The 18,838-nt window shown below is 43.3% G+C and overlaps 1 protein-coding gene across 6 annotated transcripts in view; it reads right to left on the bottom strand.

The window, feature by feature from the left end:
- Positions 1 to 10,967: 10,967 nt before the first annotated feature.
- The window catches only part of SGMS1 (sphingomyelin synthase 1), a 107,083-nt gene continuing 99,212 nt past the window's right edge, over positions 10,968 to 18,838 (bottom strand). For 5 of the 6 annotated variants that reach the window (XM_080620782.1, XM_080620785.1, XM_080620783.1 and 2 more), the window contains 3 exons: positions 16,636 to 16,789; positions 15,711 to 15,877; positions 10,968 to 13,435 (listed from right to left, as the gene is read on the bottom strand). In XM_080620782.1, the coding sequence (XP_080476908.1) occupies positions 13,256 to 13,435; positions 15,711 to 15,877; positions 16,636 to 16,789 (501 nt within the window). In that variant the 3' untranslated portion in view covers positions 10,968 to 13,255. The remainder of the gene's footprint in view (positions 13,436 to 15,710; positions 15,878 to 16,635; positions 16,790 to 18,838) is intronic. The other variant, XR_013957194.1, reaches the window with a different exon arrangement.

The raw sequence follows: 18,838 nt of genomic DNA, 5'->3' as shown, positions 1-18,838 counted from the left end.
TGCCCCAGAGGACTGGTTCCCTGTTTAGAGCGGGTCAGGGGTCTCCATCCTTGGGAATACTCCTGACTCACTTGGAAATGACCCCAAGAAGTCTGCTGCAGCTGCGGCACTGGCCTTGCTGGAACCAAGCTGTCATGGGAATGGAGATGGGGAAGGATGGACTTGTAATTAGAAAGGAAAGAGTGAGGCAGAGCCTGTCATCTTCTTGGAGGTAACATTTGCCTTATGGTGAGTCTGGCATGGGGCTTGCTAAAGCTCATGCCTGGACTATTCCCTGAAGGTGATATTCCCTGGATACAGAACCTGCAGAAAACAACTGCTGAAATAAGCATTTATGGGTTTGGAAAGGCTGCAACATGGAACATCACAAGAGAGCTGAGTGGTCACCCAGGCTTGCTATAGGTGACCTACCTTATTGACTGCTTTTGCCACAGCAACCTACAACAGTCATGATCATTGCTGAATTTCACCAAGCAAATATTCTGGTGGCTACAAATCTAACATTACAGGTTTCCTTCCTCTCCTTTTTACTCTCAAAGCATGGCATTGGCAGCTGCAAAACACTGCATCCTGTCCAGAAAACCGACATCACAGCACCAGCCTCAAGCACGCCTGTACAACGCACTATTACAGCTTTGATTTCCCAACTGATTAAAATGCCGAAGGAGAACTAACAGAAGCGAACATGAGTCCTATGAAATCTCATGCAAACTTACCTGAGATCCCTCTAGCGTCCCACTGCCGAGAGGAACTTCTTCAGCTCAAGACCTGTTTCAAGCTGAAAAGTGCAGCTTGAAAATTATTGCTGTTATAGCCCTGTGAGTCAAGCACTGCACAAGATAAGAAGAATCAATAATTTATACTGCACAAGGAGATGATAGGTGGTTTTTTTCCCAGTGTGTTTGCTTTAAGTTATAAACTGTGCCTACCTCTCTACAATAACCTTTTTGGGAATGCACTGATCAGCTCTGGTGCAGCTTGATCAGCTTGTGTGACAGCTGCTGCTTCCCACTGGGCCATGACTCCTAATCCACACGGAAGATTAGTCCTCAGAGTTGCCAAACTCTACTAGAGGAAGAACTTCAACACAAGATTGTATCTTAAGGTGCAAAATATATCTTACTAATGTGTTTTTATTTGTTAAAAAGTTTATTTATTGGAAAGCATCTTTTTCCATCTGTTTTCCTTTGCGTTGCAACATCCATAAATTCACCAGCTGCTCAAGTATTCTTTATCTGAAGGGTGTTCACAGTTTGCTCTTCTCAAACAAGACAAGACCCATCACATTACGTCAGAGAGAAACTGCTTGCCCTTGCTGGCAGGGGGGAACAAAAGCCCCCACTAGCAATACTTCTTTGCTTCCCCCACCAAACATATATTGTGGTGGGATTTAAGGCTGGAACCACCTCCAACATTTTCCCTCTCACTCAGCTTCCAACTGCAAACATCTCAGAAGGTTCAGGCTTTGTGTTTCATCACTGTTTCTTTCATGCACCCTAATCCAAGGGTTAATATTCCAGCTAGTGCCAAGCACAGGCAGTCTGAGTCATCACTTCAAGGCCATGTTCAGTATCGCCTTTTGACTCGGTGATTTTTGGACTGGCGTGTGAGGAGAAGCAAGATTTATCTCCTCACTGCAACACCGGAGGAACACGCTTGCCCTTGCTGCTGGTGGAGAAACAACCTGTGGGTTGACAGATACCAGTGGTCACCTCTACGCTGCTGGGAATACCCTGCCTCAGGTTGCAAGGTAGCCCCAAATTTTGCATTGGCCCTGGAGGTAACTGAAGAGCCTCATTTGACAAAGCTATGAGCAGTCAATTACTCTGCTGTGAGGGGAGAGGTCCTGGGATAGAAACAAGCCAGGAATAAGTTGTGCGTTGGCAGGAAAAGCAAGTGCTCTTCCTGAAGGTGTTATATTTGCTGGATAGTCTTGAAAACTTAAGAAATTGAATTATAAGGAGTTGGTACAGTGATAGTGTGTCCTGCCAGTCTCACCCCATGAAATGCAAAGAACTGAGGAAAAGACCTCACCATGGCTCTGTAACTCCAGAAAGGACAAGCTAGCTGTTGCTGGGGCTGGAAGAGGAAGAAGAAGCTTGGTAGCAGCTCCAAACAAGTTTTGGGGAATATCTGAAACATTTTTCCTTTCAAAAAGACTGCTCAACGAGGTTACGGGGAGCTGTGGGTCCCCATCTCCCCTGTGTGGCATGACCGCATCTGTCTGTCCTGGGTCAGGACTGCAGAAGCAACAAGATTTTTGGTACAGAAAAGGGACTTCCTGGACTGCAAAGACTTCAGCTGAAGCACTAAGGATTTGGTAAACCCCTCTGAACTTCTTCCTTCTTGTGGAAACGCAACTCCATGTCTCCAGAGAAGGTGAATACCAAGGTGGTATCCAGGAGAGTGTTTATTGAGTACACAGAGGTCATCACATGGCAGTGCAACAGGTACCGTGGAACAACTCAGCCACTGTCAACCTAGTGAGAAACAATAAACTGGCTCAAAAGAGAAGTCCTGGAATTGTTTTCAGCACTTCTCAGGAGAAACCATCCCTACTGGCATCTGCACACTCACATCCACCTCCTCGGACAGGTTTTCGGCACAACCTCCACGAAGGAGGACTGTGGTCCCACTGGAAGCATGATGCTTACCCTCAATGCAGCCACACTGGAGCACCTAGCCTGAAAAATAATACCCCCTGCAAAAGCTGTCCTGTCAGGGGCAGGATGCTCACAGACCTACTCATTAACCACTAATTGCTGACATCCCTAACTCTGCAAGATGCAGGCTGGAAGGAAACCAAAGCCCAGGAAGCAACAGTAGTCATGGTTGGAGGGGTCAGGACATCCCTGAAGTTATATTCCATGTTGGGGGTGGGAGAAAACGTGGGATTTGAAAGCAAGCACGTGTGAAATGCACACAGGCTCAGGACATTTGCTCTGGGAGGTAATTTTCCAGCACTGTCTGGGTAGCCTGGGACTACACATCAGTCTGGGCTGGTATCAAGTCATAACATGTCACAAGACGAAATTCTCATACATATATATATATATATATATATATATGAGAAAGATATATCTCAAAGATAATATTCTCATAAGAAGAAAAGGTTTGCACAGATCATCATCTTTCCCAAGACCGAGAGTCTTCCGACTTCTTCCCATTCTCATTTTGTGCTAAATGAGACCAAAGAAAGTTGTATTTTATTTATAAAATTTATCCTACCAAAAAAAAATGGCTTTTACGCATCACTGCTATCACACAATAGCAATTTGTACCCTTCCCAGGTACACCCAGTAGCTGCGAACAGCACAGGATTTTCATTCTCAACATAACACAAATGCTGCAGAGAACTATGGGACAAGCCAGCAAAGCCCTTGCAGGCCTACTTGATTTGATGCTACAACCCAGCCACTCCTGAAAACACTCAGCTGGTCTTGACTTTCATGGTGGATGCTCTTGATTTCTCATATGACACTAGGTACCAGGTTTTAATTACTTGATAATATCTGACAAGGAGCATTCAGGAGATTGTGGATCCTCTCACTTAGTGGGATTAAACAACACGGGTTTAGAACAGCTTTGTAGGTAAACCATGTAAAGAGATCTCAGAGGATAAAATGATGCCATTTTTCCTGTCTTAAAAACCATTTCATATGTTTGGAAATTCAGAAAGATAAAATATTTTGTTAACGTACCCTTACTTAAAAAAAGAACTTCTAAAGCCACTCATGAATAATGGATCCACTGATGCAGTAAGGCAAAGCCGAGAAGAGGAAACCCAGTAAACATAGATTTGCAAATGTGCATTTCCTTATACAGCAAAGGTTGTGCTTCCATTTCATTATGAAAGAGAATTCAAAGCACATCCATATGTGAACCTCTAGGGAAGAAAGAAAAAATTAAAAAAAAAAAAAAAAGAAAAGGTAAATTTTCTTTAAAGATAGAAACCAGGGACGTTTGCTTCCCCTTCTGCTCCTTATTTTGTATTTTCTCACCACTCCAGATCATTTCAGAGAACCGACACTTTCCTCCAGCATCCATATTTCACTTCAAAACCAGCCTGCATAAAACCATCACTTCCTGGTCAAAGTCATCAAGGCCAAGACCATATAAAACAAAGTTTTTACCGTATAAATGCATAGGAGACCACAACCTTCTCAGCAAACCTTCTGAAACTGGATTCCTCCATCCTGGTCTTCCAACATCAGTGTGCAGGAATGGTGATGGGGAAAATCACCAAAGAGATAAAGAGGGAAGGTACACGTGGGACAGCGAGGATTTCCAACATGCCCTGGGTCTTCCAGGTGCTCTTCCCATGGAAAACTTAAATTTAAGTAAAAGTCCCAGAAGTAAATAGAGTACTTATTCATCTGTTCTGTCACTTTGCTTTCCTTCCTTTTGTCTCCATCATCATTTCAACCCTGAATTTATCAGAGCACTGGCTTTCCCACAGACTGTGAAGGGGAAGGATGTAACACTCCGTCAGTGGTGCTCCATTGTTGCCCACCCCACTCAAGAGAAATAGCCTAAAGTCTGGCTGTTTGTCTCTTCCTCCCCTCTCATTTTCATGGTCCTTCAAGTGGCCTTACAGCAGTTTGTTCCAGCTTTAATACTTGCTCTTGTCTGAGCAACTTCCAAATGGAGGGAGGCTCAGAGTGGTTTCACTTGATTTTGACACGTGGTAGACATTCATCCAAAGCTGCAATGCTTCTTGCAACAAGCGTTTTTGGATAACCCACAGAGGTGCAAGAGGTTTCCATGGGCCAGCTGGGAATGCAGGATGCAATCACAACAGGAGGCAATTTGCTCCCACCAGGAATAGGGCTATTTGCCATGTCCTGTCTAAGCCAAACAAGCGTACTTCATCTGTAAAAATTGTAAATAAAAGTAACTTTATAAGCAGTGAGGCTTAAAGGAACAGCTGCCTTTGCTACATGAGGAGAACAAAAGCCTCCTCTAAAGGATCTCTGCTTTTCTGACATGGCTCATCACCACCAGGATAGCAACCCAACCATCCCATTTTCCCACTCTCAAGTGAGTTTTGGTTGACAGACAAAAGACATCTCATAATGGCCCAAAGTAAAAACTCACATTCCTTTGCATTTTAACAGAAACTTTATTTCCTACCTGTAAGTGCAGCCCCATGTTTGGGGTGAAGCACCCACTGCCTCATACAACTATCTGCTGGATGAGGTGTGGAGTTCTTGAACATCTTCAAAAGGCCCTCCTGGAGGTTCATACCAATTCTACCGCCTTTCTGTTAAACTCATTATAAAAGGAGTCCAGAAGAGACCTACCTGCTGGTATCCCTCACCTACACAGACCTGGGAAGAGGACAGATCTGCTGCATAACCTGGATGAAGCTTTGTTTGCCTCTGCTGGAGCGCATCAAAAAACAAAGAAAGAGCACTGTTTTCCCAGGCTTTTCTTTATCACACTGGAACATTCTGCGCCACCTTCTACAGAACCAGAATTCCGGCAGGATATTTGCTGCCTCTGCATCGACCTGGTGTGTTTCTAGGGTGCAAATCTTTTTTTGCCCTGGGAAGCCACTGCAAATACCCCACAACAGTGAGCAATTCCCAGTGAGGTCAGACATGCTGCAGGCCTTGTCATTTGGAGGACAGAAACCTTGATTCACGCCTATTTGCTAAATACTTGCTTCCTAAGCACAAAATTGAAACCACCATCATCTCAACATGGGCACATTACTTGTACAGACCCACAATGTTCAGCAAAGCTGTGATCCTGGATGTGAGGAAGGGAAAAAAATTATATGGCCTCTTAGATAATGTTGTTTATTTTATAAAGAATGGCCAAAGTCCTTTTTACGTGGACACAGGAGGATACTGATGCCAGAAGATAACGTTTCTGCACAGAGCTGTCTGTGCAGAAAAAAGCTGCTTAGGCTTTGGCAGGGACACAATGGGGGTTGATCAGGCAGCTATTCATGGATATTCTTCTCCACCTTTCCTGGTCAAACACACACACACCTGCTCCAAGCAGCAGCAGGTATCTCCGTTGGCTGAAGGGCTGAAGTCACAAACATGGCATGAACATGGTGGCCATGCTTGAGTCCAACCCCATGACCAGGCTGGCACACAAACTGATCCAGAAGCACCAAGCAGTAGCACCAGATCTCTCTCAAACTCTCTGGTTGGTTGCCCAACACTTGGGTCAGTGATTTCCTTCTGGAATATCTTGTGCCTCCAGTGGCTAATGCAGAAACTGGAGTGTTTCACCAAGATCTCAGCTCTTCAAGTATTTGTTTTGTGAATGGTTTTGATGGCTTCATGAAACCTCTAGTTCTTCCGGTAAAGTCAAATCTGCCACCCCCACTGGGAGAGCTCATCTCATTGGGTTCAACAGGAGCTTCAGCCATGGACATGACTTTTGCCTGCTCACAGAAGCTGTCTGAGCTTGGGCTTGAGTGACACAAGACAACATGGCTAAAGGCAATTCTAAACACATCACTGAGGCTCAGAACCTCTTTCTGTGGGTACAGGTAGCACCTAAAACCTCAACGGAAAACCAAGAGGAGGACAAAAGTGATGCCAAAGAGAAAGAAAACCAGAAGAGCAGGCCCATAAAGAGCTGCACAACAAAAACACGCTTGCAGACCCAGCACTGGGCTCTCTGGCATCCCTTGAGGTCCTCAAGCACCGGCCCTTGCACATGTGCTAAACAGTTGTTGGGGGCAGTGAAGGTATTTTCCAGAAAAGACACCAACAGCTCTGTAGAATGTGGCATGTGGGTACTTGCAGCTTACTGGGAGACAGGACTCCATGTTGTGGAAACACCACGGGTCCATGGTATGGTTAAAAGCTGCTCCTGGTAGCAGAATCAGACCTATTTGTGGTGATAAATGGTGACTTTCCTGCTGGACAACATGGCAGGGAGCATGCATGGGAAGTTTAGGAAGGGCAGGTTGAATGGGGAGAAGGGCTTTTGCAAAGGTAGTAAAACTGGAACAATTACAGTTTCTGAACTCATGTCATGTGCAGATCACTCGGCGATAGCTGACCTTAAAGGGATGCCTACCAAACATTACCAAAATCCTGTCCTGGAATGTGGTATGACTAAGGACCTTCTACCCTTCCAGACATCCAAGTCCTGGCAATGGTCTGCTGCTGTCTCATACTTGACTGATGTTCAGACATGGGAACACCCAAAAGTTTTCCAGATCATATGCCTTAAATCTATTCACACATTAAATCCAATGGGTTAAAGCTTCACCACAAATGAAAAATATTTTGCCATCAGTCATTTGAAGCAGCAGCAGAAGGCCAAACACACATTCCTTGTCTCATACATAATGTTACTGCTTTCAAAGCTGAAGTACCTCCCTTTCTGCTCCCCGAGCCTGGCTGAGGTTTCCCACAGGCTAAAGTGCAGAATGACCTCATGAAGAGGCCATGTGACAAAGCACGGGTAAGTCATTCCTTCCATGGGAAGAATATGGGGTAGAAATGGACAGATGTGGAAAAGCGCCACATTTTCATTTCCCTGAACAGCGGTACCAACCAAATGACAAGGAGGGCACTGGAGCAAGTATCAGAGTCTCTGACAAAAAGGTAATTGCGGATTTAACAAAAAGTAACCTGGCTGCCAGATGCAATGGGAAGGTATGTTTCAGTCACCCTGTCAAAATGCAGGCAAAGCATAGAAGTACACTGAAGGGCTAAAAAATAATGAATCAGAGTATCTTTCACTGCTGGAAGGCAGAGACCTGCATCTTCTAGCCAAGTGGGAGACATCAGTGCAGGGAAACAGGTGATGTCCTGAGCTCTTTGCCTACTGTGCTCTCTCTGAGACTATAAAATAGTAAGTGGGAAAGGGGAAAAAAAAAAAATCACCTTGTGGGGAGAGCCAAGGCTCACTCACCCGGCAGAGGGCTGCCTCGGCCAACACTGCAAATGCAAATCCTCACTTTGCACTCAAGACTTGCAGCTCAGACTCATGGCACCCAACCTGCTCTGCCTGCAAGAAGCTGAAGTGAACCAAAAACCCCAGAGGGTTGCTCAAATAACTTGTCTGGCAGCATATGTTTCTCCCAGGGAAAATGAAAATCAGCAGCTACGAAATTCTACACTGTGATTGGTGTGTGTTGCAGTTGCAGGCAACCAGCGAAGCCTGAGCAGAAGCAACGATTAGTCAGGGAGTATATGCTGGCCAAAGTCACCCAGCGCATCATAAATGGATCCAAAGGAGAGACCCTTTGTCACTGCAGCTGCTCTGCAAAGCCGGGGGAGGAAGATGCATTAAAACATTACATGGGCAAAAGCAGAGCTTGAATGAATCACTTTGATCCTTCCAAGGGGGTGAAGGTACCCTGCAGGAAAGCTCTTGCAGCAAGTTGTCCCCAGCATGTTAGAGAGGACAGACCAACTCCAAAGCAGTTGGACCCCATGATAATACCTGGAGCATCATCCTCATAACCAGGGAAGGGTGTTCAAGAGAGACATTATTTTGACAGAGGTGTTCTGAGAGCAAAATTGTTTCAGAGATTTCTAAGTTTAAACTGGCAGCACTTTCAGTGCTCAGGACTGTATGAGATATCAGAAGAAAGACTATAGCAGCCAACTTTGGCTTCAGACCACCATTTCCTGGCCAAAGCACATTCCCTTAAGCTAACCCATTCCCCCTCTTTCACCAACCTGCAACAAGATCAACTGGCAGCAGGACACATTTAGAAGTATTTGTCGGAAATGCTCTGGTGACATTAGTTTCATTCAGATCCAAAACTGCATTTATCAGAGCCAGGACCAGGCCCTGGATGGATGTTTTGCTCAAACACACACAGCATCAGTCCCACAGGCATGGCACTTACCTGGGATGTGGGAGAGCATGGGGAAAGCATCGCTCAGAGGAAGAGCCAAGCAGCATGTGCAAAGCAGAAGAGCTCTGGCACAAGATACAGAAAACGTTTTTACTCCCCGGGCCCAGAGACTGAAAAACAGCAATGCAGAATTGGGCAGATCCTTTCCAAAATAACTCCCACTGGCTTTTTCTGGGCAAAAATCAGGCATAAAACGAACAAGGTGGGCTCCTCTATGCCCACCTATGCCTACATGCCAACCATCTGCCAGCAAGAGTAACCAGCAGGGCTGAGACACTGCTGCTGAAAACCATCTGCAGTCAAGTTGGGGGATTCCTACCTCCTCCCAAACTCCGCTAGTGATGTGCTTACTATTTAAACAAGGCTGCACAAGGGATGTGCAGAGTGTCATGCCCAAATCTTGGTCCTCACCAGCATTCCCTGCCAAGCCTACAGCATACACAAATAACCAGTGGCATAAATTACATTAAGATGGACCAGTGCTAGAAAATTTATGCTAATTTTCTACAAGGAAAATGTGTATTCCTGCCAAATTACAGGAGATGCATGGGAACACTATGCTGCATGATGCAAAGTGTTCATCTCTATTTTGGGCACATGGCTGTGGAAGGAGTCCTTACGAAATGGTCAAAAACCAGCCATAAATCCTTCCAGAAAATGTTTGCTTCCAGTATCTGCTGAATTTGACAGTAAAAGTTGCCAAAACAGGAACCTGTGGTGGCTTGTCTTAGGGGAGCACTCTGATATCCCAGCACCAGAACAAGGACAAGCCAAAGGGCACTGAGCTGTCCCTGTATATAAGCAGGAGGGGGGAGGTTGATAGGGATTAATTAATCTTTTCAGAGTACAGAAAAACAAAGGGATCATTACCCTCGCTTAGCTTGTGCTCCTCAAAAACTCTGGAAGGACTAAAAGCTAAACTGAGATGGATCTCAGCAACATCAAAGTTCACCATCCTTGAAAAAGTCTTGGTTTCTGTTTGTCCAGGACCCAAGACAGTTGCCAGGTCCTTCTCTACCTCAAGCTGTCATTTTCCGTCATTTTCTGGTGGAGGTCCCTCTTTCAAACTTCAGATTCCTGGAATCTGCAATCTGCACAGGACATGTTAAGGTTTACCCCTCCACACACAAAACAGGCTCCTGTATCATCCTACAAACGACCTCAAACTAAACAATTTGATGTTCAATTACAAGTCAAGAGAAGGTGGCTTTACTGGCACAATGAAGAAAAAGCCATTAGCTGTTTGCTTTAAACAAGGCAGCACACCACCAGACTTCAGCTCTTTTATTGACTTCTTTCTCTACACTGGCCCAAATCTGCCGTGCTCACTTCTCTGATGGGGATCAATAGTAAAGGTCCATGTGAATCCAAACAGCACAAGCTTCACTTACCAAAGTAGATGCACACTATGCACCCATGCACCAGTGCAGTGAATGATGTACATGGTGGTTCAGCCTCTAACTGGAAATAGGATTACCACTGGAACTTGCCCAATGATCTCAACCCAGAAACACAAAGTTCAAAGGCAAGCATGGGTGTTCAAAGCCTCCAGAAGACCTCCATCACCCATGGCTATGCTTTTCCAGAAAACAAAGGCTGAAGAATCACTGTACATGTGCCACACCTGAGTGGCTTGTGGAAAATGCTGCTGAAGTGCTCAACAGTGGGAAATTTGAGATCCCCAACCATTAGCACCATACTAAACAATAAGCAGTTGCACTCCACGCACCAATCCCTGCAGCACTGGTGCCATCACAAGCCATTACCCATTTTAAAAAGCTGGTGCTGGCGAGCAGACACTCACAGGGGAGGAAATCAAGGCAGCACAAGCACCACAGTCTGGAGTTAGCACTGATGCGCAACAATTTTGTCCCATATGTATTGCCTTGGTGCCCTCCTCCAGACCAGGCAGCACCCAGAGCAATGCCACACTGCTGAGCTCCACGTCCTTGCTTGCCCAGTTATTTCTCAAGATAGCATGCTTTACCAAAGCACAGCTCTGCTGTGAAAAAACATGAAACCACGTTTAGCAAGTAAGTCATGCTTTTAGCAAGTAAGTTATGCAAGTAAGTCAGACACTACAATGCAGAATTCAGCAGATTCCATTTAATATCATGTGCATATATCGATACATTTACTTATGTCAATGGTTTTGATGTGCGTGATGCCAGGTCTTGAAAAATCTACTGGTTCATTTACTTCTGGGAGCGTGAATTCTCTCTTGAGGGGCTTTGCTTTCTATTTTACACCTACTTTCAACCATACAGTTGCCAAGATAATACCATCAACTGAAGGTAAAGCGCGCAGAGCTGATCCCTGGAATTTGCAGGCAGCTCTGCAAATCCTGTTGCAAAGGGTTTTGCCAAGAAGCATGGCCCCTCCCTCCCAGGGAGAAAGAGAGCTGATAAGAAATGGGTTAAGTCTTGTTTAGCATCCCAAGCAACAGTGAAATAAAGCAGCGGAGGTAATACCCCATAAATTCCCCAAGGAAGTTTTTGGCCAAGACTGAGGAACAGTGCAAAAAAGTGGAGATAAACCCATCCCCCCTCCAAAAAAAAAAGAACTGGCACTTTCACTTCTTTTTTCCCTTTCTGTCATTTAAGTGACAGGACTGGTAGATCCTGCAGTCATGGATGTTTACCCTGCGATGTGCTCCGTCCCAGCAGTTTCACAGTAGATTTTTCAAGCCCTGGTGATGGCTCCCAGGAAGGCTTCTCCCATCTGCTCCCGGCTCCCACACGATCAGAATCTATTGCATAGCATTTATTTCAGATAAGGCACTGTTTTGCCCAACACGAACAGCAATTCAAAACCAATGCAGTTTCCATACAGTCCAAATTTGATGGCCTACAGTGCAATAACACATAAAATTAAAGGCAAGGTTTGGAAGAATAAACCCAGCTTTCAATTTAAACTTAATATTAAAAAGATAAAGGAAACTACATTTTTCAAAAGCCTCTTTATTTTCCTTCACCATTGTTGTTTTACAATACAAATATCACCTTGTGAATACACAAAAACCCTACAGAAGATAACTCTGCTTCACGTAAAATACAGAATGGATATATATATATTTATATATATATATTTTCTCTTCTTCATTCATTAAAAAAAACTATTTTGTTCTGCACATTGGCAAGTTTAGGATAGAATTCTTCCCCAAACATACAGTATGTATGGTAGGAGTGAAACTTATAATTACATGCAGTTTCTGCACAAATATTTTAAAGAAATAGAATATCTTTGTTGTTTTTCAACAACATTTCAATACGGGATGGAGAAACCATTTGTAGTTCACTCAGTGATCATTTGTAAAGTTCTTAAAAAAACGGAATTCATGGCTGTTTTTCTTTTTAAAATACAGCTACCGAGTAGACAATAAAGTGATACCTTTTAGTGTGACCTGCCCACAATGTGTGAGCAAGATCGAACCCTTTTTATTTGGTTTTTTTTTCCCCTATACATGGCATTTTCAACATTATAAGCAAATTTCCAGTTTAATTTAGCTATAAATGCAAAAATTAGTAATTATACAGTATATATAATTCTGCTTTCATGGAATACTTTATATTAAATAAAAACATTTAAGACTGCCTACTGACCATACAATCAAGACAAGAAAGGCACTAGAAACATAGACAAATCTCTCTCTCCCAAGAAGCATTTTCTTTAAATTTTAACTCTCTATCCTCTGACATGTAAAAATCTTTTTAAATTTAATTTTCATACACATTTTGAAAAATAAAGTTAGGAAATACTTAGAAAACCACTTTACAACTTTTTTTTTCTTTTTTTTTTTTTTTTTTTTTTACTTTTTTTTTTTTTGCACTTTTTGACACAGTCACTGCAGATTCTACAAAATCAAGATTACCAAACCTTCCTGTGTCTATCACCTTATTCATAGTGTGGTGCAACAGGTAGAAAGATTTCTTGATTTTACCCAAGGCAGGTATTTAGAAACCTTCACATAGTCATTTGCTAGAAAATGGCTTACAGCCCAATCTTTGGGGCAAGAGATATGAAAAGTATGTTTTCCCAAGAAAATAATATGCTTTATTCCCAGACGTGACTGGAAAGACCAGAACTTATGATATAAAAGCTTTCATTTATGCTGTTGCATCATATACAAAGGAACATGGTGATGGGTAAATGTAAATCCCAAATCTATTAACAAGAAATGTGTAACAGTGCATGATAAGTTAAATTTTCTTTATTGTTGTCCAACGCAGATCCTTTGGAAAGAAAAAAAGATCACAGTGCTTACCAGGTAACTGAATAGGTTAAGTCAAGGGAACCGCTGAAAGAAAGGGTTAGGGAGCAGTTGATTTTTTTTTTATGGCATCTTCTCATATGGAGTTCTTAGCACTTGGGACAGGTCCTTCCCCCCCCATTTTGTCTGTCGACATGCTGTTATGTGTCATTCATCAGGCGGCTGTATTTCACCTGCTTGCCCCGGTGCAGCACCGGCCAGGGGAAGGGCCAGTGGTAGGAGCGAGGTACAATTCCTTGGACGTTCTTTTCAAAGTACTGGAAGGGCTTGTACCACCAGACCCTTGCAAGGAGGTTAGTTTGGGAAGCTTCTTTTAGCACCTGCACAAAGATAATCAGAAAAAAGAGAATTACAAAAGAGCACATGACTTACTTGCACAACTTCATTGCACATCACTTGCTACTGTTCATCAGTGGTGTCCTGCTTACAGCTGCTTCTAAAAATCTCTTAATACCTAGGCATACCTCTCAAACAGATCAGCATGGACAAAGACCAAGAGAAGCCAAGCTACTTTTCCACAGCCTCCCTGTGCTCACAAGTGAGGCTCACCCTTGTTTCCAAGACCTCAGCTGTTCAATGGTCCCATAAGAAAAAAATCAGTAGCCCAAAGGACTGGGGTCTCCTTTCTTTTGGGAACGAATAAACACCAACCAAACCCAACCCAAAGCACAGCTGTTTGCACAGGTATCTCTGAAATTACATGTAGCTCAAGCATGTCTTTGGAGCCCAGCCGTGTGCCTATAGAGCTATGAGCAAAGCATGCCTCAACCCATCTGGAGGAGGTAATGAACCCTGCCCTGCCCTCTACATACTCTCAAATGGTCCCAATCCACCCTTTCATTTCTCCTCGCTATGCGCAAGCCATAGTTGAAACACAAGGAGCGGGCAGGCACCAAGGGAGTTATCCAACTACCCAGCTGCACATTTTCAATGTCAGAGCAGGGAAGCATTGTATCAGCCCACCAGAAAGTGCAAGCATGGGGCTTGTACGCTAAGCTTTCTTTCCATGTCATGAACTCACATGTAAAATAAGTTAACTTTAGCCCTAGTGGGCTTTTAACTTTAAGGTCAGACACAAGCCACAGCCACCTGCAAATGGAGCAGCACCAGAAAAAAAAAATATCACACAAACGTGCTCAGGTAAGGATCCAGGGTTCAGTATTTCCCAACATCTCAGCAGCTTAGGGAAGCAATGTTGAGCAATCTTCTAAGTCACACCATGCAGTAAGGCAAAGGGCTTTTCTGAAGCAAGTTCTCATTAGCATTCAAGGCAATCCTGACTTCAATTGCTTCCAGCTTGGAAGTACAGCCACTTCGCACCATTGTTTTGAAAGAGCCCAGAAGCAAATGCAAAGTGTAGAAGTCAGTCTGATGGTGTATGACAAGAGTCTGGGCACAGACTGGTATCAAACATAGTGGCCTCCAAACTGACTGAGCATCAAAGTGCATTCCTTGCAATCAGACATTTGGTGGTAAAAATGTACCACAGGGTCTGACTGTGGTGTACTGCTTCAAGCAGCATCAAAACCACTAGAATAATATGACATGGTAGCTAAAAGACTTTGATATGATCTAAAACTCTGTACCATCATATTATTAATTAATTTCCTACCATCATACTGGGTCTTTCTTAAACATAATTAACTGGAGTCATAGGCAACAGATAAGCAAAGTATCTCTTTCCATGTTGCACAGAATATATTTGGAAACCAATTTCCTGTTACAGACCTAAGTTTCTCTTAACTCATTAGGTTTTTCCCACTGATAATAGACTTGCGCATTTTCTCTCACATTCCTCAGCACTGTAACCTCATTTCTTATTGATCTAGTTCACTGGCAGGAAAGTAGGAACTGACATGAGACCTCATTTAGACTTCTTCATATGACCTCTGAATCATTTACCACTGCTCCCTGGTTGATTATTACAAATCAAATGCTGCCTCCTCCTAAGCAGCTCCTCGTTCTCAGTATTTCCCTCATCACCGTATTTTCCATGCCTTCCCAGACTTGGGCCTTAGGACAGGAACAGCCTGTTCTCTGCTGCACTATCTTCCAAAAGGAGAACATTTCCCTTGGTCAAGAGATCTTACTGCCACTTGGAAACACTTTGGAAAACTAGTTCATTTGTAGTGAGGCCTCATAATATTCTTCAAGAGATGTGCCATCTAACTGAAGTATACAAACCACGGAATTACAGGAAAACCCAGCTGGCTTCAACAAAACAAAACCAAAATAAACACCAAGGCACAAAAAAAAACCCACTACATCTGAATGGTTTGTTCTGCTATCACAAAACTGGCCAACTGGCCCAGATTCAGAAGGACTTCAAAAACTGAGGTTACAGAGCAGAAGCAGAGAGTCCTGCCTGTGGGAAGACCTTCAGGTATTTTTGCAGCCATAACTCAAGATGAACCCAGCTGATGACACCTTTTTGTTTCCTGCAAACCCAGTGGGAAGTGGGAAGAGAGGAATGTTCCACAAGACATGGGTGAGTCCACTCCTACTCCTGCAGAAAGTCTCAAAGTGTGGAAATTCATCCACCACCACGCTAGGGCAAGTAGAGCCACGCAGATCGAAAGACTGTGAGAAACTCACTTGCTGGTTGGCCATTGTGTGATACCACCAGAAAAGTCTTGTAGTGATGTAGTAAGCCACCACCACGTCCACAGTGTAGTGGTCATGAGCAAGGAGGATGCAGAACATCCCAACCATGCTGAGCGCCCAGCAAAGCCAGTGATACCACCAGAGTCGCCGTGGGGAATCTGGAAAGAAGCACAAGCAATGATTATTTCAAAATGTGATGTTAATTGACATGCAAGACTACTGCTGTAATTAGCAGAGGATGCAGACTGCAGTCCTGGGTGGGTAGTGCAATGCCTGCATTAAGACTAAAAGTAGGAATGCTGAGATCACAAAATAAGTATCATTCTATTAAGGTGTAACTTAAAGTTGTGATCAGGGGTAACCAGGTCCTTGGGAAACAGAAACATTATTAAACCTTTGAGAAGCAAGCCCAACACATATATGACATACCTTGGTCAGTAAAAATTAATTATTTCCATTTCAGTACTGATGCTACATAGACAGCAATCCTTTCCTTTTGCGTTTCATAAAAGATAAATGCATATATTAAGGCTTGACTCTTGCAAAATGAGCAACCTTGCATTGAGCATGGCATTCATCTGGAGTCTTGAGACTTGGAAACACATAGTTGAAATACCATTCATCAGGCAGGGTGAAATGAAGGTTTCAGTTATATTCTAAACGATTTTTGGTTTTGTTTTTTTTTTTTTTTAAGTAAGATGCTTAATTCAGTCATCTACGTGGTAAAGTATTTTATTTTTTTTCCACGGTTTTCTTTTTCAGTAAGCCCTATGTCTTCGAAGTACTATTATTTTTATTTAATTGGAAAAGCATGCATTTTTACTTTAATTGTATTTTCCAATCAGTACAACAATAATTCGTCAATTAGCAAAGACTTATACAACAGGAAATTCCACATGAACATTAACAAACTTACACTCTTTGATAAATAAGTATGTAAGAGTTAATATGACGGTGTGACCGCTGTACAGATAGTCACCACACATGTTGTGGGATCCTGTGATGGACAATCCTCCGCCAGCAATCAATTTCATTATCCTTCGCAGATGAGATTCCCAGTCTCCAAAAAGCTGGTAGAAGAGTAAAACATAAAAGCACAGTATGTTATTTATAAGTACTTATTGCTCACACTATGTAAAGGCATAATCTTTCTCCCAGGTCTTCTCGGCAGCCTTTGCTAATGTTCACGGCTGTGCAGGAAAATTATCTCTACCAGGAATCTCCAAGCACAGCTAACGGGTTCAGATCTGGTTTTATTCATTATATTCTTCCACTGGGATATACAATGGGCATATATATATATATATATATATATATGAAAATCACATATATCCAGTGAGGTTCAGAATAATGACTCTTGGAAAACCTACAAATTCTGTAATACAGTCTCAAAAATCCAGCCTCACCAATAAAAAGGAATTAAAAAGTATTTCCAGCTATAGCTAGAATTTTGTCATGTTCTCTAAACATGTTTTTCCTTCTGTTCAAGAGGCAATGCACTCCAAAATAAATCAAGCTTAATTTAATACATCTTGTTCATAACAGCACAGGCCCTACAGATGATAATCCAAAAGTAAAGATGATGAACTGCCCAAGCTGTACAGCCAGCTGCCAAAACCTAGATCCAACACACAGAAGAAGAGAGTATCTCATTCCAAACTCTAAGGCCTCCCACCACTCTGCTTTGGAAAGTCTTCAAATTGTTTCCATCCACTTCACATTTCAAAAGAAACAGATACGGTGTTTGTCAGAGCATGATGCCAAACTTCGGTGTACAAAACTTGGAGCATTGCGTACAGTTCTGGTGTCCTCAACATAAAAAGGACATGGAACTGTTGGAACAAGTCCAGAGGAGGGCCACGAGGATGATCAGGGGACTGGAGCACCTCCCCTATGAAGACAGGCTGAGAAAGTTGGGGCTGTTCAGCCTGGAGAAGAGAAGGCTGCGTGGAGACCTCATAGCAGCCTTCCTGTATCTGAAGGGGGCCTACAAGGATGCTGGGGAGGGACTCTTCATTAGGAACTGTAGTGATAGGACAAGGGGTAACGGGTTCAAACTTAAACAGGGGAAGTTTAGATTGGATATAAGAAGGAAGTTCTTTACTGTGAGGGTGGTGAGGCACTGGAATGGGCTGCCCAGGGAGGTTGTGAATGCTCCATCCCTGGCAGTGTTCAAGGCCAGGTTGGATGAGGCCTTGGGTGGCATGGTTTAGTGTGAGGTGTCCCTGCCCATGGCAGGGGGGTTGGAACTAGATGATCTTAAGGTCCTTTCCAACCCTGACTATTCTATGATTCTATGATTCTGCACTGGCTTTATCTCACACAGTGCATATGAACAACAGGTACGTTCCTCTACATCTGATGGATTTGCTCTGACCCACCTCCAACCCAGGATAAGTATACCCTCAGAGGGTATTTCTGAAAAAACTTCAATTTGCCTTAGGAAAGCTAAATCAAAGTAAACCAAGTCCTTCTGGTGAAGATGCCTCTCTCCCTCCTCTCAGCTGACCAAAGGGCAGCTGGTACTCTCCCAAAACTTTGCTTTTGCTGCTCTCAGCTCAAAACCAAGCCCAAATGTTAAACAAATCTGAAAGAAAATGTACATCATGGGATGAGCACAGCCAGGACATACTGAGCATCTCTGGGACCCAATGGGAAGCAGGAACCACTTGAACTCAAAGGAGCAGGGCTAAAAGATCAATGCATGTGATTACACGTGCTGCATCCTTACGTCATTTGATGAAGTTTTAAAATGCATGCTAACCATTTAACAGTCAGAAGGAAACAGATTCACCTGGCTGGCTGTTATAGGCATGTTCTTTTCCTTTAAAGCTCAGTCTTGCTTTAAGAAGTGGAAATCATTAATTTCTGATGGATTTAAACAGGGTCTTTGCAGCAATTTAACATTTCCTGCTAGCAGTTCCTTACACAACATTAAAATGCTCCTCAGAGCCTGCTCCTCATAATCATATATAACTCATCAGGTGTTGAAAGGTTATTCTTTTCCCACCAGTATATTTATAGCTTTCAAGAAAGCCCAGCTAATCCTTAATCTTACTGGGTCAACAGAAGAGCACAACATAGGGTTGCCTTTACTTGTAAATGAGTAATGAGATAGA

The sequence above is a fragment of the Psittacula echo genome (assembly GCF_963264785.1).
Source record: "Psittacula echo genome assembly, chromosome: 6".
Taxonomy (NCBI): Eukaryota; Metazoa; Chordata; class Aves; order Psittaciformes; family Psittacidae; genus Psittacula; species Psittacula echo.
The sequence above is the reverse complement of the archived record's forward strand: the minus strand, read 5'-3'. Positions and strand labels throughout refer to the sequence as shown.